The following is a 22542-nucleotide window of genomic DNA, read 5'->3' as shown; positions in this document are numbered from 1 at the left end:
AGTATTTTAAATATATTATTCATTATTATTTTCTTAAAACACTGTTTCTCAATTATTCCGCCTATCACGAACCCGATCCGACAAGCGATTCAAACCCTGCAACGAATCGCGGTTACAGTCATATAACTTTTACTTGGTGTTTGTTGGATAATTTGCTGATAGATATTGAAACAATGCAATAACATTCCATATACGATGAATAGTGATGTAATGTAGTGAACCAGTGATAATTACTTTTAAATTTTTAATAGAATGTTATAATGATTAGTCCAAACAGAAAAAATTAAAAAATTCAAGAAAATCCAAATTAAACAAATCGAATTACTAAATTTTGAAAGAAACTTTTATAAAATACTATTTAAAACAATAGTGTTGTTTCATCAAATGACATGGTTTCCTTGAACGAAATAAAAGTTTTTATTTTCATTATTTTAAAAAATAAAATTTTGTTTAAGAATATAATATTATAATGAAACAAAAAACCACAAAATTAAACAAGTACGAATATTAAATCTAAAGAAAGTGTTTTCTCCGAAGAAACGGTATAAGAAGTATAAGAAATATATAATAAGACAAATTCTAGTACTAATGACTGCCACTAATAAGTACTATTCTAAGTACTATTCTATAAGCACTATTTATATGAAACTGAAATTTATATTTACTGAATTTGAAATACAAGTAACAAAAATAACTAGTAAATAAGTAAAAAATATTATATTATATTCGTAATATTTTTGAAATATTGCTGTAATATTGCTAAAGTAATATTGCAAATTAATACTATATTGTATAAAGTAATATTGCAAAGTAATCTCACAACATTGCAATGCAATATGTAATCTTGCAACGTTGTAGCAATGTTGCTGCAAGCTTCTGTGCTGTACGGGTTTTGACACATTTATTACATCTTAACAGAGGCGAGACCGTCAGTAACGCAATGTTAACAATTTTGCGTAGTAAAACAGTTCCACCTATTTGTTTATATTTATCCCGTATGCAATAACATTGCATTATTTCGAATAAATTGTTCCGCAACATTGCTCTAATGATGCAATCTCTCCGAAAGGAGACATTATAACCTTGCTACAATCATCCTGCAACGTTGCAGCAACATTGCTGCAATATTGCAAACTTGCAATGTAATATTTCTGCAACATTTCTACAAGCATTCGGTGCTGTGTGAGAGAGAGTTAACACACATGTATGTCATATGTTGTTTGTATCTAACTGCACGTGCGCGAATAGAAAGAGGAAACTATACAGCACTGGTTTTCTATCCTTAAACAACAAATTTCCCACCACCATCGCCTTTGCCAACCCTTCCGTCTTCCTGTCTCCTCTTTCCCTCTTTCCCTATGCCAACTACTATATAAAGGAAGACCTCTCAGGAGCAACTCAATATCGGGTCGTTCCTCCCTGATGAAACGGATTGAAATGTTCGCGAAACATCGGAATCATACAAATAAGAATCCACGCGGCTCCAACCCGGAAACTAAATCTAATATGCATGGATATCGCAAAAGTCTAAAATATTATATCACTCATGTTACTGAATTTGGTAGAACATCGCTTATGATGATGGCAACCAAATATCAATTATTCAGAAAAATATGCAGTGCATTCGTTTGTTTGATATGTTAAATCACGCTTGGTTATCTAGATATATTCTGGGATATGAAGTTGAGCATTTTTTGTCTGACGTTCAATTGTCGTGGTTGTCACACATACATTGAAACGAGCTTACATTGGAACAAGTATTGTATTTCGAGAATGAGGATAGGCTTTCCAAACTACGATGTATTATATTCAAGAACGATTTCAAGTTATTTCGTTCGAAAAAAAATCGGGTCAAAGTAATCCAATGTGCGTTCGAAGAGTTAAAATTAAGAACGATTATCGCGAATCTTCCTTATTAGTTATTTATCTTTGAGTAAGAAAATAACAAGATGTAAGAACATACTAAACATATAAATTTATGTGCTACAGAAGTTTAAGATTCTGACGACTCCATGGCGAGACACGCAGCACCAGAGGAACGATTTCTCTTCAGTGGCAAATGGTGCGATTCGACGAAGTTTCATGGCTGAGCAAGATTTAGAAATCACGAAGAATCACGAGTTAACAAAAGAACAGACGGAGGTAATGATTCAACCTAGAGAGAATGTGAAAGGGTGTGATCCACCTCCAGAACCAGTCTAGGACAGTGCGGTTGTGATTTTGCACGGTGCACGGTTCCAAGTGTATCTCTGCTAAGAGCACAATCGCCGAGCAAGGTCCTACGACGACAAATAATATTTAAAATGGACAAGGATACATTTTTTGCACGGATTATACTGGGAAGTACCTACAACATAAACCTTGGGACACCGGCTAGATTGACAAGATTTTCTCTTTGAACACAAGCGAGACTTACAACTTGAAGTTTGCGCATCACATTTTGTTTTATCCCTTCCTCGATTATGATAAAAGCTATCACGTAGGTATTGGAAATCTAGAAAAAAAAGAGGATCTTATCGCTGCAACGCTTTTAGCTTTGCTTTTCCTCGAACAGGCCTAATAGAAACCTCTCATAGTGTAATCCCAGATGTTGTAAATATAGTCACATGCGTTATGTAATACGAATCACTCTCTCTGTCGTACAGTCAGCATCATATACGCCATACCTTCCCCATATTAAAAGTTAAATAATTTTCAGTCTTACACATGTACGTATAAGACAAAAAATCGAATAAATAACACTAGTTATGATGGTAAAATATGTATGATGCAGTGTGTACGATTGCTAACAAATGACGCGTGGCGAAAAATCAATCGATATCGCTTAGTCTAATAAAGATGTTTATCAAATTATTTTGTCAAACGTTCTCAAGCGACGAGAACAGTATGACCTTGGATGATAGCTTTAAATTTATGAGAACCATTTACGTTGAGAATATAGTAGGTAATCATTCACACTATATACATAATCTTTCATGTAATCAATTCGATATTTTGCTAAACTATGTCAACTAAATGAACTTACTTTGGAGTAATTAACAAACTATTATTTAAGCTATTATTTGCGGTAAACTCTTTTCCCACACAAAGAATTCCTAATCATTTCGCGATATTGTGTATGAAACGATTTTCATTATGTAATAGTATTCTTTATTTTGGTTTGATGTGGATCATGTAATTATGCAAGATATTCATTAAAGATATTTTAAAACGGAAGAATTAAAACGTTAGGATATTATATAGAGCAAGAAGTTTGCGTAATTTCAATTAAACAATTGTAACTTACTATTTGTTTCCTGGATCACATTGCCGTCTATAAAATAGAAAGGGAAAGAGAATCGAGTTAATTACGATTATATTTAATCAGGATAGATACTAATGAAGTTCCATCAGTAGTCGATTAAACGCTCTTACGTCTTTCAGATTTTGCAAGTCTGAACGTAAATGCTGTGTAGACTATATGCAAATTAATATAATTATTAGTAAGATATAAAACAATTTATTAGATTATTATTTCTATTATAGTTTTGTAAATATGTTTCTTTGATATATCGCTCCATCTTGTGTTAATTTAATAATGCTGTAGTATAGTTTACTTTTAATGTAGATGTATATGTGTAACTTTTGATTATGACTATTTGCTACGATTTTCTAGTCGTGATATATAAGGTATCCCAAAACTATCGTTTTAAAACAATATTTTAATTGATGAATTTTATTATCCCAAAAAATCTCGAACTGTGTAAATTGAAACAATTTCTTGAATGTCATAATACCGAGACAATATCCTAAAATATAATTTTCATATGTATTTCAACATATACAGTTGTTCCGAGAAGAAACAATTTCGAAAATAAACACACTTAGCGTAATAAATACGCGCGTACGCGCGCGTGTACACGTATACATTCACTCACACATACACGCTTACGGACACACGCGCGCACACACACAGATGTATTATCTGCTTACTTTAGTATACTCTAATGCTGTATTCAAATGAGTAGATGTTAATGCGCTGGGTTGTGTAACAACAGAATTTCAATATTTTAGTAAATTGTATTTCGTAGGATTGGCTTAATATTCAGATATCAGTATTTTGTTTTTGAAGAAAATTATTACACTTCTTAAATTTTAGTACATTTTTTAGTGACAATACATGTACCACCCAGAGACCTAACAACATTTATTCACATTTTATTATTTTTTTCATAGAATTTAAATGATTTATTTAGTAAATTTAGTATTTTTATATTTCTTAAACATCATGGGAGTTACAAAAAATAAAGAATCTTACTTATTGTTAATAATATGATTATTATAAATAAATAAAATGGTAAAAATGGTCGTTACGATTTTTTTACGATTAAATTCAATTTAACCAAAACTATAAAAATGTATGAGTTGTGCATTTGTACATATAAGGTTTTGGGGTCACTGATTTCAAATGTGAGGTTAGTTTTGTCAAATTCAAGATGACGGATTTAATATGGTGAGCAAAAACAACTTTTCTTTTCATTAAATTGAGTTGCTTAGAGTTTTTTTAAGGTCAAAACCAATCTTGTACAGCAAGCCTGGGCCACAAACTCCTCGCGTGCTTCGGGAGCGCTCCCGTGCACAGGTCTGTTGTATAGTATTGTACGTTCTACATATTGAATCTACCATTTTAAATTTTGAAATTTTGAGTTTATATTCGTAATCAGCGACCTCAAAAACCCCCCGAGTGTCAAGTTTTATCCTAATCAAGTTATAATTCACATTTTGTTACGCCATATTGAATCCGCCATTTTAAATTTCGAAATTTTGAGTTCAGATTCGTAATCAGCGACCCCAAAAACTCCCAAAAGTAACAAGTTTCAAATGAATCGTGTGTAAGGAAAAATTCGTGACACAAAGAGTTAATTGATGTACTCTGAAGCTTATTTAAAATTAAAAATCCTAATGCAAAGAGATATTAAGATCATAATAATTTTAAGTTACAAGCAACTAAAGTTTATTAGTAATATTGTATATATTTCACGTGCTTCGATTCGTAACTATGCGTACACCGTAGCGTACGTGTACCAATTTGTTATCTGTTATGAATTTTCGTAGATTAGCTAATATTAATTTTCATGATCCAAAAATAATTTTTTGTTTTTTCTTTTTTTAAGGAATATATTCACCAAGTATGTATATTCAGAGCGTCTAAGGAGCATATTTTCAATGACTCTCTCTCATGAAATAATCGTTTATCACGAACAAAATTACTTTTTTCATATTTATTTTACTATCTAAATAATAAATATTAATTTGAAATTAATTTCATGATACACTACCTTACCAACATTTTATTTACAAAAGAAGTTTAGACCCGTCGGATCACTATTTTTGCCAAACGGTTACAAGAATGTATATAGTATTGGTATAAAAGTACCAAATCTACCCAAATGGCACACCTTTCAAGCGTTTTCGAGAAATCGTAGTTTGAAGTTTAGCATTCTCCTTTAGTATCGCTGCAGTAGAAATCCATCAGGTAAAGACTATGGCATAGTGACCTAGGTGCCACGCTACAAGTCTGCAGATTGCATGTTCACGACTGTTACTTTTTTCGCATAGTTCTTTTACTATTACAAATAAAAATATGTAGAATATATAATGATACGTAAACAAATATTTTTAATCTTATAATCAGAATTTTTTCTATTTGTTGTGAATAAAAATTAATAGTATTAATATAATAAATAAATAAATAAATATATGTGTATGTGTTCATCTAAAACGGCGAGATATTTATGATACAAAGAAATAAATTACATACAAGTACATATTTTTATTATTTTATGTATGTATAGGTTCACAAAAAGGGCTAGGTATAATAAATGCGATTATTCGTCGTCTTGCTCTGTAATATTACACACTTGCGATGATAACAATCGAAGAAGCAGATAAAGCATGGAACTAACTTGCAGCAAGCACACTGTATGAATCATACTTTTGTGCAACACATTTTATTTATAGTAAGGTGAAAGGAAAATATATCTTGTTGTTATTTAAAAAATTCGACCAGTCGCTGGTCAGTTTTGACAGTAACTACGCGTATAGTATTATCAATTTGAATACCGGGACACTTAACTAATATAATATTAATAAGTGAATTTTAATAGTATCTTCTCAAGATAATAGTTCCCTCTCCTCTTGCAGCAATGTAGATGTATTCTACAAGCGCATTTCAGGAAGTTTTTTATCTCACAACAGAAATATTGCAGGACTGGCACAATAATATGCATTCCGATATAACTTTTAACATACACGTCGCTTCTCCGTTATCGCTTTTAAAAATTTCGTCGTACAAGACAGAATTGGTTTGTCTTCCCCAAGAACTAACAATTAATACAATTTTATTTTTTTTTTGTACGTATATAGTATAATATAATAGTTTAAAAAAATTTTTTTAACTTTTTTTAAACTAAACACTTTTTTATACACCCAGTCAATTTATCTATGATTTTATAGATTAAAGGGCCAAATTTTTCCGAATGGTCCTGTATGTACAGATATACAAGCGGAATTTTTATTCACAACAAAGAAAGAAAAAAAAGTCCGACTATCCAGGGTATTTCAGACTACCATTATCAAATTTTGCAAGAACGTAGAACGGGTTTAGGGTGAGCAAGAAAATCCCGTGCCATTTTGTGACATTCGCAATAGTTTTTGAGAAATTAATTGTAAAAAATTGCGTAAAAAAGGGAGAAGCGCTTGAGTCGCTGAAGTCGCTCGAGTCCTACTGTTTCTTGACTAACTAAATGGCGCTAGGCCTCGAGCGACTTCAGCGACTCAAGCGCCCTCCATTTTTCATGCAATTTTTTACAATTAATTTCTCGAAAACTATTGCGAATATTGTAAAACGGCACGGGACTTTCTTGCTTATCTTAATATATGTTATATGTTCTCGCAAAGTTTGATCATGGTGATCTGGGACACACTATAAAGGATTCACGTATTGTTATACAAGGTGCCTCGCATAAAACATCCAACAAGGAAAATATAAGTAGAACAGATAAAAATGAACAAATATCGTAGAGATCATTTTTCAAACAATCACGTAAAATTTCGAGATGTTAATTAAAATCGTCGTTATATTAATTAAAATCGGGATATTAATTAAAAATCGACGTCTTATGCAGGACACCCTGTATATTCTACATATTTTTATGTAATAGCAAAAGAATTGTGTGAGTGAGTAGATGAACAGAATGAAAAGAATAAAAAGTAATGAACGAAATGGGCATAAACACACAATCTCGAAATTCGTAACGCGACGCCTAGTCTGTCCGCTATGCCACATCTGTTTGACGGACTTCTACTGCAGCGACACTAAACTTTAAATCGCTATTTCTCGAAAATACTTGAGGAATGTGTCATCTCTGGGTAATATTTGATACTTCTATATCATTATTACATTCCTCCAAAATTTCGACAAAATCGATAATTGTTGGGCCCAATGTACCTTGTCAGCGCAATATTATTCAAAGTATAAAACAGCAGTTTTCTTACTTAGTTATCCATTAAATGAAAATGATGTTGTGAATATCATTCTATAATATTATTTCTTCTCTTATATCATGTTTCCTTACGCAACATTTATAACGGTTCCTTACATGCAACATTTATAACGGGAAGTTTTTTATTTGGAAGGTATCACTACTGGAATTATGATCACCTATATTGCTTTATAAGGCTATACAGGATGTCTCCTTTTAAAACTTGCACAGAAATATCTCTTTAGAAAATTTTCAGAAAAAATATTTCAGAAAAAAGTTGTAAAGTTCGAAAGAGGATATATGAAGGTGATCTTGACTTTGACCTTGGCGGCCACTGTCGAGGTTATTTCAAAATCAACTTCGGTTTTTCAAATAAAAATCTCCTTTTTGACAGCAGAAATGAAAAAAGCGGAAAATTTTACGTTCAGATATGTAGTCATGTCATTGAGTTAATATGACGTCTATTAGGGGTCAATGCTGACGTCTATTAGAAAAGCGTTTACGATCTGGCATTTTTTTCAGTGATAAAAAAGGAAAAAACTTTTGAGAACTAATATTTTCAAACGAATTTGCGTGAACAGCAGACTAAAAAAACGTAAGCAACGATGAGTTTGTCAGTTCGTCGATGATTACATTCAATTGTTGTAAGATTCGTTCAACTTGACTGAGTATGAATTTCAAATTATGACCTCTAGGGTCATTCGTATTGGTTCTCAAAAATTTTTCCTTTTTTTATCACTGAAAAAATGCCAGATCGCACCTGAAAAATACTAGAATGCACCCGAAACAAAATAATTGATATTCTTTTAGTTCTCGGAAAATGTGGTAATTACCGTACAGTAGCACGATTGTATCGTGAACGTTTTTCTAATAGACGTCAGCATTTAAATAATGTAGTGATTGCCAGAATCGAATTGCGTGAAATACAGTGTCCTGTTCTCAGATGACAACGACGTCGTGTTAATGCACCCGAGCGGGATGATCTACGAGTTCTCGTTGTGTTAGCTACAACCAAACACAGACAGTGGTGATGCAATAGGGTGTGAAAACCCGTAGACAGTGTCGTCGAGATCCTCGGCCTAGATATTGGATTCAATACAAAATTGATCTTGAAATGTCCTTATGACCACTAGAAGTTATGTTGATCCAATGACATGACTACATATCTTTCTTTTAACTCTAATAAAGCTACAATCTGTCACAAGCAAGGACATTTAGTATTTATTTTGTATATTGATTAAACTTGTTTTGAATGCGCCCAGCGGTGCAACCAAACTATTTACTTCCACAAGGGATTACTTGTCGAGGTTGTCCTGTGGTATTTTTTTCTCTTTTGAATCTGCGAGCTACGGTCTTTTTATTTATAAGATGACTGGCTAAAACATTTGGTTATATCTTTATTCTGTTGCGATAGTTCCCTGTGAAAGTTACTATTTCTTCTTTGACTTTCGGAATGTTTAAGTCGTGACGTAAAATGTCATTTGTTAGGAACCAATTAGCGTTGGTTATTATTATGACCCTTTTAGATTGAAATCTTTGAACTATTTTAATGTTTGAGTGGGATGTTGTCCCCTAGAATTGAATCCCATAAGTCCAAATTGACTTGATTACTACCTTGTGTAGGAGAATTTTGCGCAATTGAAGTCCAAGTTGTTTCCTTTTGGTGAAGATGTGTTTTTTTCAGGTGAGACGCTTATGCAGATATAATTCTAGGTACTTAACGTCTTCTGCTTGTGGTACTTGAATGTTGTTTAGTTGAATAGGTGGGCAGATCTCATGTTTTGTTGAGAAAGTAACGTGTATTGATTTATTCTCCCCTTATAGAAATATCATACTAAGAATCATTGATAATTACTGATTATCCAGTATTTTTAATACTGAAAATAAGTAATTATCAATGATTCTTAGTATGATATTTCTATAAGGGTCGTTTGATTTTCCATCGTTTAAACCAAAGAGATATTTCATCTAAATTAGATTGTAGGATATTAGAAACAATTTTTGAATTTTCATGCAAAGCCATAACTGCTGTATTGTCACCAAACATCCTAGTTAAAGTTTTTTTATTTACGGGGAAGTCAACAGTAAAAAGCAGATACAATACCGGGCCCAAGACACTGTTTTGCGGGACTTCTGCCTTAATTGGATATAGGTTTGACAATTCGTCGTTATTCTTTACTAAAAAGTGTCGGTTAACAAGATATGACTTTAGTATTTGGAAGTAAGCATAAGATAAATTTTTCTTGATCTTATAAAACAGCCATATCGAATACCTGTGATAAATCCAGAAAGGCAGCAAAGCAGTACTCTTTTATTTCAAAAGTTAAGTGTATTTGGTCTACTAACTTATGTACCTGATCAATTGTACCATATTTCGAGCGAAAACCAAATTAGTGATCAGGGATAAGATTTATCTCGCTGATAATAGGCGTGGCTCTTGATAAGAGTAGAGGCTCAAGGACTTTAAATGCAATTGGCAACAGGCTAATAGGTTTGTAAGATTTAAGATTTTCAGAATTTTTTCCGGATTTCGGAACCATCCTCTTTAGAGCGACTTTCCACTGCGGAGACACAAATTTCGTTCTTAGGATAGCATTATATAGCTGTGTGAGATAGAAGCCTATCTTAGGTAGTTGCTTGAGTACATGACCTGTAATAAGATCATAATCCAGTGCCTTTTTACAGTTCAGTTTCATAATGGCTGCCATTACTTCAGTTTTTGGGAAGTTTATAATCTCGTAATCTGCTGTTGCAGAAAGAGGAGCTTTTAAGAAGTCTATAACAGTTTCTTTGTATTCTGGTATCCCTTCGTAGGAGTGAGGCATAAAGACCTTGGTTGGGTGTTCAGTCAATGACATGACTACATACCTGCACGTAACATTTTTTGCTCTTTTCATTTCTGCTGTCATAAAAGGAGGTTTCTATTTAAAAAAAAACCGAAGCTGATCTTGAAATAACTTTGACAATGACCGCCAAGGTCACCTTCAAATATTTCCCTTCCAACTTTATAACTTTTGTCTAAAACATTTTTTTCTGAAAATACTTTTCTAAAGAGGTATTTCAGTGTATCTTTTAAAATAGGATACTTTGCAATTACAATTGCAATATTCAGTATTAAATTTCTCATGAATGATATAGACAAATTACATGAAATCTTAATTATAAATATATTTTAGTGTAGTAAATGTTACATTTTTGTATAATTTTAAGCATTTTGGTTTAAGTGCATAAATTCTTTAAAGTAATGTATATACACAAAGAAGTATATAAATTATTCGGGGAAAAAGTTCATATATGAATTTTATCTGTATATGGTCAAATATGATAATATATAATTATATATGTCTACATTAAAAAGTATGCTGTTATAAAGATACAATTAAATACTTATATTTATAGTAACTCATGATGTCAATATTTAATTGAATCAAATTATGTTTTCCTTTTTTTTATTCAACAGTATTTGTTTTATGTATGCACATGTATAATTAAATCTGATTATTTATAAGGTCACATAAAAAATTTATATATAATTATATATAATCATATATATTTTTATATAATTATATATAGTTTTTTCTCGGGTAGCTATTAATTATATAAAGTATCTTATTGTAAAACTCCTAAATGAATTCTTCATTTTGAATAACATTTTATTTTCAATAATTGATGGATTAAATGCCATAGATATCTTATTATATATTAGATCGAAAGTTATCACAAATTTACAATAGAACGCATTTGTTTTTAGAAATGCGTTTATCATGATTGTTGATTAATTGAGAAATATATAGAATATATATAAATATATATAAAGAATAAAGGTATATAAATAGAATAAAAATATATATAATACATAGAAATATATGTATATATATACAACTCGAGCATAACGAGAAAACAATTCACAGCTGCATGTTTCAAAGTTACTGTGTAGCCACTATGTTAATTATATTCAACAGAAAGCTGCTTTACAACTGTTGTAAAATTCATGAATCTGATATATGTTCTTAGATTCAGTTAAGTTTAAGTTTAAGTATAAGCTCATGACTGAATTTAAAAACTTATACCAATTAAATTTACAAATTTTACAACAGTTGTAAAGCAGCTTTCTTTGTTGAATGCTATCATTTTTAAAGTTTCGTGTTTCGTTTGCGTTAGTGAAAAGTGTTATCCGTTTATACAAACATATGTTACTCAAAACTTACTGCATTTGCAGATAAAAATCGGCTAATATAATTAATTGAAAATAATTACGAAGTATAAACATTATATGATATTTGGTATATGTATTTTCTAATTATTTACATCAATTTTATACATGATATTTAAAAAAAGATTCAAAATTTATAGGATAAATAGTATTTATTATATTGAGTAAAAAATATTTAGTAAACATAGATTGAAAAATTAATCTTTTAATATTTACAAATGTTTTTTGGTTTTGATAACGCAAATTTAAGGCAAATTGATAACGCAAAATTTTTATTGCTTCTATTATTGATCACGTGCGGTGAATAAGCGCAAAAAAACAAGTATCTTATTATATTATTATTATTATTTTAATGTTTACAAAATATGTTTTGTATGTCCTCCATCTATTTTTATAGAGGCTTGACATATTCGTGTTATAGAATTTTTCGACTAGAATAACTTTCCGTATAGAGACGTTGTACAGCCAGAGTATTTCCATTGGCAATACCATACATGACACACATATCTGTAATTTCTTGATTAATAATATAATATATAACCAAAATAATTGAAAGAATTTTTGCTACCCCGTTTCTTGAACATCTTGCAATCATTGATTATAAGAGAATATATGAATATTGTACTAAAGCAAGAGATAATAAAACGTAAATATTATTATGTAGCAATGGAAGTGATTCTAAGACAAGAAATTTTTGAAAAAAATAAAATGTTTGTTTCTTCATTCACTATGTGTGACTATTAATAGGACACAAATAACTTGTATTATCAAAACCGAAAAGTATTTATGGAGATAACCGGGGCTACATGCTCCATTACATTTCAGAATTTTGAAGTTACAATTTTTTAAACAACTAAATTGTTGTGACAAATATAATAGAAGCAGCCTTCTTCTATCTCTTAATGCTCGCTAGAATCCAATTAACCGTACATTTATCTAATCTTATATAATTTCGTTTTGTAATTAAAATATAAACATGCACCAATGTATACCAGCCATCTTGCTCTAGTACCAGGTTCAGTTGCTTAATAACGTAGAATAAGAAGGCTACATATAAAATATCTATCTTGATTAATATTTCCGGGATTTCACAGTGAAAGATCTCCAGAACTTTTTTACCGGCTCTCAATTTTACCTCGGTCATCCATATGCCCGATTTCAATCATTTTCCGAATGAAAATTGTTTTTATTATTCGAAACAGTACATGATACAATTATAAGAAACTTCATTTTGAACTTTTTTTATAAACTTCATTTTAGCTAATAACATGTCGCATAATTTTATTCACTCATGATAGAGAATTTTAATACAAAAAATCGAGAGGCTTGAACATTTATTTTGCTACTACTAAATCACACAATATTACAAGTACACACACATATATATATATATATATATATATAGAGTGTCTTAGGTTCTTCTCCTCATTTTTTTGTGGGAACGGGTTGAAATGAACATAAAAGTCCTATACTGATTTGCGATATTCGCAGTAATAGTCGAAAAATTAATTGTGAAAGATTAAGAAAAAGAGCGCGCTAAATGGAAGAGGGAGGAGCGCTCCAGCCGCAGTACGGTCTAGTGTGCGGATATCGGCGTGCCACATTGCGCTACAAGCACACACTACATTATTTATTTTCTTATGTGGTACTTATATAAACAATGCTTACTTCTACTTATTGTCCCACATTACAAAACGAATACAAATTAGTATTAATTACGTCATATGCAATGTATTACACGAAGTTATATAAGATTGGATAAATTACGCTATATATTAGAGGTTTTAGTTAATTTTAAAGATTTTTTTACTAAAAAATGCATTTATTTAAAAAAATAATACGCTGTATTTGAATCAAAATATTATCCATCGTTTGCTACAACTTTTTCCCATCTTTTCAGAGAATTTTTTTAGAATTTTTTATAAACTTTTTAGTACTTCAAGAAAATGCAAGAAAATGCTGTACTAAAAAGTTAATTAAAAAATTTTCAGCGCTCTATGAGATGAAAGTAGATAATTCTTATCTCTTGCTATTTTTCGATTAAGTTGATAGAATTCGAGTAAAGAATTATTGAAATCAATAATTTTATAGATATTTCTGTAAATATCTTAGAAAATAGAGATCGAATAAAAAATGTTTTTAAAGTTTGTTTGTGTCTTTACGTAGAATAAAATTCCGCAATAAAAATATATGTTTCCATTTAAAAAGTTGACTTCGACCTGTCCTTGACGACGCCATCTAAGGCCAAACCAATGATACCTTCTTATGTCTTCTATCGAACCATGTAACTTTTGTTTGAAACATTTTTTCGTTTTTTTGTACATTTCGAGATATTTCGATGTTCCACCTGAGCACGAAAACCCCTGGTAATTTTAAAACAACCATGGGAAATTTAGAGATATTAAAAAAGAAGATTGGCGAACCAGAGCGCGCGATGTTGTCAGCCGAGCTCTGTAAGCACGAGATCTCACCGAAAATCGTTAACTATTTCTTAGCGACACGAGTACGACATACTTGCAATATGTCGAGAAACAATTGTTCGTGCGTCGTTCGCATGGCTACTCGACGTTCAGCGGCCAATAGATATGCATCGCTGTTAATAGGCAGTCGCTCTTCAGCGATTTTGCGTCGAAGAGCTCATCTCACAACATCACGCGCACTGATCCGCTAATTTTCTTTTATTAAAAATTTGCAGAAGTCAAGAGCAAATCCTGATTTGACTTTGGAGTCCTCGTGCAGCGAGAACGCAAAACACTGTTCTGTGTATAGTTATATATGCATATACACACGAATACTAATGTATCATTCGCGCGGACATAATAGCTGCAAGTTAGTGCAACTGGATTACACTTTACGTGGTATCTACAACTTTCCAGATTCCGCAGACATAATATTTTCTCGCTAAACATTTTTTGTCGTTTTCCTTACATAAGTGACGAGGAGAGTACAGAGCCGAATTTTGCATTTAAGCCTTGAAAACTTGTAATAAATTAATATATAGGCTTATGCTACACGCACGGCATTCATTTATTCGATTTTTATTTCGATTTTTTTTTCAAAAAGCGCTCTGTAGCATTCTATGTACGTTTTTCCTGATTACAAATATTACAAATATAAGGTGATTTTCTCCGTGTTTTGATTAAAATTTGGAGAATTCCTTTGCTTATTTCGCAGCTCTTCGCGAGAAATTTTCATTATGACCTTTAACTTTTATGACGCAGAGGTTTTAACCCTAAGATGTTACACTTTCAAAAAATCACAGGCCTGTCAAGCTGAAGTAATGGCTACCCTACGTCATATATTTCATTATAACTTTCACGAAAGTCAACCAATTTCAAAAAAATTATTTTTCCATCGAAACGCCAGACTTCAAGAAATTGATTTATGTACAGAAAATATGAAAAAGACAGTAATTTGGAAAATATTTCAACTTCGCAATAATTGATAATACTTGATAATTCGTAAAATGGCAGACCCGCAAAGTTTTATCTGGGGTAAAACTTATCCCAATAACTTAGTGGTAACTTAGTGTTAATATCTCGAAATTTTACGTGGTTGTTTACAAACTGCCAAAAGTTTTCGTGCTCAGGTAGATATGCTCTACTTTCACACATGATATTGCGTATCTTGTATCAGATAGCCTGTATATACAAGATATTTACGAATTCCACCGACAAACTGATGGGATGTATTCGTGGTCAATAGAGGAGCAATTTTTCACTATATTTATTTGGTCAGATCTACCTCACTACGGAGATATCGGGAGTGAAAGTCAGTGCAATCATGAAACGTTATGGTAAAAAAGACATTGGTACAGTGCAAAACAACTTTATTGAGTATTATTAGTAGTTACAACAAGTGTTCGAAATTTCATTCATTAACTTCAATGCACAATGTACATCGGCGGACTATTGAGCGGCGTATTCGCGGAAGAATCCAGAAAGATATTGAAAATCAAATAAACGTCAAGAGCTTGCGTGTCACTTATTTGACAAGGAGCATAGTGTGATGTAAACAAAAGAAGAATAATAATAACAGCTTCAGATGTGTCTTTGCGAAGCGACTGATAATAATCTTATCTCATTTTCACTGACTTTCACGCGCGATACGCCTCGCTTCGTAACGAGGCAGATCTGACCAAATAAACATAATGAAAAATTGATCCTCTATTGACTACAAATACTTTCTATCAGTTTGTCGGTGGAATTCGTAGACACCTTGCATACACAGGGTATTCAACGGTTAGTTTTTAGCACAAAGATGTAGATAACAAGTAAACTTGCCAAACCAAGTTGACATTATACCGAGAATTTCATATCTGTATCAAAGAATATTAGACATTCCATAATGTAAACAGACGAATGTTGACACGTTAATTTATCGGAATATATAGATTTGAATATCATATGAAGCATAAATATACACAAACATATAAATAACGGATAAATTCAAATATTAAGAAGTCTTTCAATTATCATTGTATAAAATTATTAATTAATCCAATTATCTCTTTTCAAATTCAAACCATTTATTTGATGTTTTATACAAGTCATTTCAAACACATTATATTTAAAATATAATTTTTTTTTTACAAAATGATATCTCTCTGTCAAATTCACATACTTTCAACCTACGTTGGGAGATAACTGATAAACCTGTTTTAACTATGGATACCTAGTCAACAAGAAATTATTACAACAAGCTAACCCATTCTACATTTACATTACATACATATCTTATACAAATACTAAATAGAACGTCCATCTCCTATGATCTTAATTTTAATATTGACATATGTTATCAAGAATATGTCCCAGAGTAACATTCAAAAGGTTCGCTCATTGTCGCTAGGTGACGCTCACTATTTGTTAAAAAATTATTCAAATTTTTTTTTTATAAATAGGACAATTTTTGCACATAGAGTGTATATGAAATATAGTAAACAGTACACGTATATAGACGGGGGAAAAAGGCTCCGTTCTTCTCCTACATCCCTTTGCAAAAAAACTAACCTATCTTTTACATTTTTGTATTCTTTGTCTGTATCTCTTTTGTATTTTTATACTATTTTTTTATTGTTTTATACTATTTATATTTTTATACTATTTTATACTATTTTTTTATAGTCTTTTTATTTTGTATTTTATATTGTTTTTCATTGAGAAACTTTTGTACTATGTACAAAAATGTAAACGATAGGTTGAGTTGGTTTAGTTTCTTTGGAGGAATGCAGAGGCAAAATATCGCGATTATTGATTTAAAATTTTTGCGTCTATCCGTAAGACAGTTTTAATTGACAAGAGGAGCTTTCAGCTAGTGAGTCACCGATTTTGCTGAACTTTTAGAAATGTAGTACTGGTATAGTAGTAACAAATACTATTCGGAGAAGATGCGCCTCTCAAGCATTTATGAGAAATCGCTATTTGAAGTTTAGTCTTTTCCATTAGTACCGTCATAAGAGGGTGATCAAGCGGTAGCTGCGGTAGTGCAGCAGACTAAGTCTCGCAGTTCAAGTCGGGAAGTGCGTGTTCGCGTCCCATTGTGTCCGTGTTTTTTTTATTGTTAGAGAGAAAAATATGTAAAATATATAATACATAAATGCGCAGACAAATTCTTTGTTTAATCAGATTTTGTTTTTAAATTTTGTTTTTTGGCGTGAATAAAAATGATTAGTGCTAATATGACAAATGTAAGCAAAATTCTTTATTGGTCGCAATTGTATGCAAAAACGAAAGAGAAATATACGTATCTCTACCGTAATACCTCTTAACATCAGTTGTTATCAGCTAATAAACAACTGATCTTCGATGTTTATGAGTCGCGCTTGTTCGCAGCTCGTTCATTTTCGACTACATACGTATATATATATATATGTATTTGTGTTTGTGTGTGTAAACATCGATATATTTACATGACATAGAGAAATAAATAATAAATATTTGTAATGTTTTATTTATGCAAAGGTAGAAAAAGGTAGATATACATTAAAACAAATGCATTTATTCATTATTTTACTCTATAATCGTGCAAACGTTGGAGTGATAGCAGTCGAAGAAACAATTAAAGCATAAGATTGATTTGCACCAAGCACATTGTATGAATCCTACTTTTGTGCAAGTACATTTTGTTTGTAATAATGTTAAAGAAAAACATATCTCTTTAACATTTAAAAAGATCATCCGATCGCTGCTCAGTTTTGACGCAAACCATGCATATTGTATCATTGGTAGAAATACCGGAGCACTTAATTAATATAATATTAATGAGTGGATTTTAATTGCGTCTTCACGAGATGAAATTTCTCTTTGCTCTTGCAACAACATAGGAGCATTTTGCAAGCGTTTTAGAAAGTTCTTTACTTGACGATAAAAATATACATTGCAGGGCTAGCACAGTGATGTACATTTTAGCGGTATGACTTTTAATGAACACGTAGCTTCCCCGTGTTCACTTTCAAAAATGTCATCATATAAAACAGGGTTGGTTTAGCCTTTCCAAGAATCAATAATAAATAAAAATTTGTTACATATTGTAATATAACTTTTGTTACATATTGTAATATAACTTTCCTTAAAAATGTTTTGTATAAGTCAATGGAAAGTTTGCCGGACTTTGAACATGTTACAAAAACATTCTTATATTTATCGGTTAATTTATTAACAGTGTTTTGTACTAACGGACCAAACTTTCCTCAGGGTTCCTGCATACATAAAAATACAAAAGGAAAAAATTTTCCCGGTGCGGACAAAACATACTGCGCAATATAATTGTAATCTTATTTAAATTTTTTTTCTTTACGAATACTGTTTTTGCACCTTTATGCTCCAAAGTTCTATTGTAAGTATTATCATACTGGCATCTAGTCTGATCGATATTTATTACAAAATCGATTTGGAATTGTGGGATTAAAGCTTTGGTTTTTTTGAAATTTTTCGGCCACTTCGAATATCTCTTCCATACTTGTGCATTCTTTTTCACTTACGTATTTTGCAATTTTCCGCTGTTTTATTTTATGTTTACATTTAAAATAATCCACCCATGTCTTACTAACGTTGAAAGTAAAGTGCTCTGAAATGTATGGGAACGCTGCTGTCATTGCCCATTGCTTTTTGCCCATTGCTGATTGTCCGGTTTGTCACCTATTAAATTTAAAAAGCAACATATTGTTCATATTATACATATTAAACTACATACTTTAAATACAATACATACATACATACATATATACTACATACATACAATAAAATACATTAAACAATTACCTAGTTTTGTTGATTTTTTCGTGTAAACAATATTTATATATTTTTTTCGTTTAAACAATATTAATATATTAATATATTTATATATTTTTATAATTATATATTTTTTCGATTAAACAATAAGCGTATCTGTTCAAAAGGGGCTCTAGATTCCCTGAAACGGTCAAAAGTTTCAGAATCGATATATATCCATTTATCATATTGTGCCCTTCTTCACATCGTTTCTCCACTTTTTAAGGTAGTTGTTTCCCAACTGTGGTAGTCAAAATTAGATTTTAAATAAAAGATTCAACAACCGATGAACTCTTTTAAATGAAAATAAAAAACAGATTTTTAAACATTATTGGTTCTCTCAGAATAGTAAAAATCGATAAAATAAATGAAATTATAGAAAAAGAAATTGTATGCTGAATTGCGTTGTAGTCGCGGAACTATAGATCGTGGAATCGTCGCATCTTTATTAGCGCTATGCGACGCCAAGCTATACAACGTTGCCACATCCGCAAAGCATGGTCGTGAACGAAAAAGCGAAAGCCACATTTATTTTTGCTGATTAATCATACTAATAATGTACGGTCAATTTCGTTAAGACTGAAGTATATACTTCTGTAAATATTCAATTAATTTTGCCCAAATTTTCGTATTAATCCTTATCATAGGTTATTTGCAGCTGACAAATGCGCGTTTACGTGTTACTTTTTATAGGTCAGCGCCATGTAAGATATCGAGAAAAAGAGTAAACTATAAGCAGTAATTTCTTGGAAACTATACGGTTAATCGAACTCATATTTAACACACATACGTATTAATACCTAAATTAATTTTGCTACAAGTTTCAAAAAAATCTGGGACTTCACTGTTTTTGACCAAACTACCTTAATATCTGCTTTTCTTTTCAAGCGACTGCAGCCTTTCTTATGCAAATTTATCAAAGACCATTTTGAATGAACTTCTGCTAGAGCAACAGTTTTCACCTTATATGATCCTTTGACATTATTACCCAGACAAATGTCCAAAATCGAATCATAAGACGTCTTTAAGACATCTTTAAAGCAATTTTAAGATGATATGTTATAAACTTGTCTTGAAGATATCTTAAAGATGTTTTAAAGACGTCTTATGACCCGATTTTGGACATTATGCTGTCTGGGTACAAACAAAATGTGCTTGCAAAAAAGTGTTCATACAGTGTGCTTAGTGCAAGTTCGCCTTATGTTTTACTTGCTTTTTCAATTGCTGCCATCCTAAAGTTTGTACGATTGCAGAGCAAGACAATGAATAATTGCGTTTGTTTTAATGTACTTACCTTTTTGTATATCTTTGCATAAATAATTACAATTATATTACAAATATTTATAACTTATTTCTCGTAAATAAGATCATGTAAATATATCGATGGCTACATACACAAACACAAATACAGACACATATGTAGTCGAAGACAAACGTATGTAGTCGAAGACGAACGAGCCGCAAACGAGCGCTACTCATAAACATCGAAGATCAGCTGTTTATTAGCTAATGACAACTGATATTAGGAGGTATCACGGTGGAGACACGTATACTTCTCTTTTTGCGTACAATTGCGATCAATAAAGATTTTTGCTTACATTTGTCATATTATCTTACATTTGTCATATGATCATTTTTGTTCACGCCAAAAAACAAAGTTTAAAAACAAAGTCTGATTATACAAAGAATTTGTCTGCGTATTTACATATTATATATTTTACATAATTTTCTCTCTAATAGTAAAAAAAACATAACGTCCCATGGACATAATGGGACGCGAACACGCAACCTTCCGACTCGAACTGCGAAGTTTAATCTGCTGCGCTACCCATGGACATGCGCAACAACACCCCGATTAGACTGGCAAGTAAAAGTTTTAAATCTTACTGCACACTTTGTCTGTGCAGAAAAAGACAGAGAACAGAGGGACTGTACATATTGGTTTTTCTTTTTTGGCTGTATGCGGAGTCTATGTATATTATGTTTATGGTCTCTTTCTACGTGTTGGCTTCACTTTTCTGGTCGTATGCGGGATCCATGCATACTACGTCCATGACGCTACCGCAGCTACTTGATCACCCTCTTATTACGACGCACTAATGGATAATAAAATAGTCATAGTATTTACAAAAAATACTAGCTTACTTAAATTTAATAACAATGTTCGAAGATAGACAATCAGATATAATACTAACTTACCATTACAATTGGAACAATTAAAACTTATGTACCTATTGTTTTGTTTAAGATAGAATCTACGTTTCCTCGTTACACTCTAAATTTCTTGGAGTGAGACTTCACTCCAAGATAGTGAAAATTGCGCCAGTCAAAGTTAGAGCGAGAACTTCACTTCAAACGAGTGAAAATATTGCTCGCTTGGAGTAAGTTCTCAATCGTTTGAAGTGAAGTTCTCGCTCTAACTTCGACTGGCCCAATTTTCACTACCTTGGAGTGAAGTCTCACTCTAAAAAATTTAGAGTGATATAAAACTGTCTTAATGGATAGAGGCTAAAATTTTAAATTTAACAATTTATATATATTACAGATTATTATAGATCTAATATATTCTTAATAATATATTTTTAATAATATATTCTTTTTGCTGTATGTGATAGTGCCCCATGTTTTTTGCTAAATCGCGCGATATAATTAGTCCTATTTTTCGTGGCGCTGGAATGTCTGGATTGGGAAAAATGGCATCAATATTCCAACTTATATAATATCCAATTCTTTACTGTCCAGATTACTCATGTTTAAAAACTTTGGTAAAACTCCAGATTAGGGGACACCACGCCGATGATCTTGATGTTCACATATGTTGTCAAGGACATGTCCTTGAGTAACATTTAAAAAGCTTTAGGTGGCGATCTCTCTTCATTAAAAAATTATGAATAAAAGAAGTTTAAAAAAAGTGGTATAGACATTTTATGTTAATATTTTATGTTACGCGATATTTTCGACATTTTATGTTAATTAACGTTACGTATTCATAACAAATATAGTCGTACATAACAAAACACTTTGTTTACTTTCAGTAATTCCTTTCAGTAGTATCATGACGGACTAGTGATATATTGTGTATTTATTATGAATCTTTAACTATTTATAACGACGATGTTATAAATTAAAAGGTTTTTATTTATTAAAAGGTTATTCAGAAATTTTTGTTATAAATGGAACGTAATTTTTGCACAATGTATATGGAAATATGGTAAACAGTATATGTGCGGGTGAGGGGCTCTATCCCTTTCTCCGCAACCCCTACTAAAAAAACTAACCCTAACCTAACCCATTCATATAGTAAAAGCCCTAATAGTACGCAATGTTCAGGGAACGTCCAGTGGATATCCATAGAACATAAAATGTCCTCTGAATGTTTTCTGGATGTTCTCTGGACGTCTTTTAAACATGCGTGCTATTAGGGAGTACACGTATATGCGCAATCTATGCTTTATATTTTTATACATAATCTGTCAATGAAGAACAATATAAGAATATGCAGATACTGTTTGCAATATTTTAGTGTACACTATGT

General features: G+C 31.4%; 1 protein-coding gene across 1 annotated transcript in view; it reads left to right on the top strand.

The window, feature by feature from the left end:
• The window catches only part of LOC116850174 (sodium-dependent dopamine transporter), a 400294-nt gene extending 398092 nt beyond the window's left edge, over positions 1-2202 (top strand). The window contains exon 12 of the mRNA XM_032828139.1: positions 1990-2202. Within this exon, the coding sequence (XP_032684030.1) occupies positions 1990-2202 (213 nt within the window). The remainder of the gene's footprint in view (positions 1-1989) is intronic.
• Positions 2203-22542: the final 20340 nt, after the last annotated feature.

This window comes from Odontomachus brunneus, unplaced genomic scaffold (assembly GCF_010583005.1).
Source record: "Odontomachus brunneus isolate Ranch 3 - 2012 unplaced genomic scaffold, Obru_v1 Obru_scaffold_135, whole genome shotgun sequence".
NCBI lineage: Eukaryota > Metazoa > Arthropoda > Insecta > Hymenoptera > Formicidae > Odontomachus > Odontomachus brunneus.
Note: the sequence above shows the minus strand (reverse complement) of the source record. Positions and strands in the feature narration are given on the sequence as shown.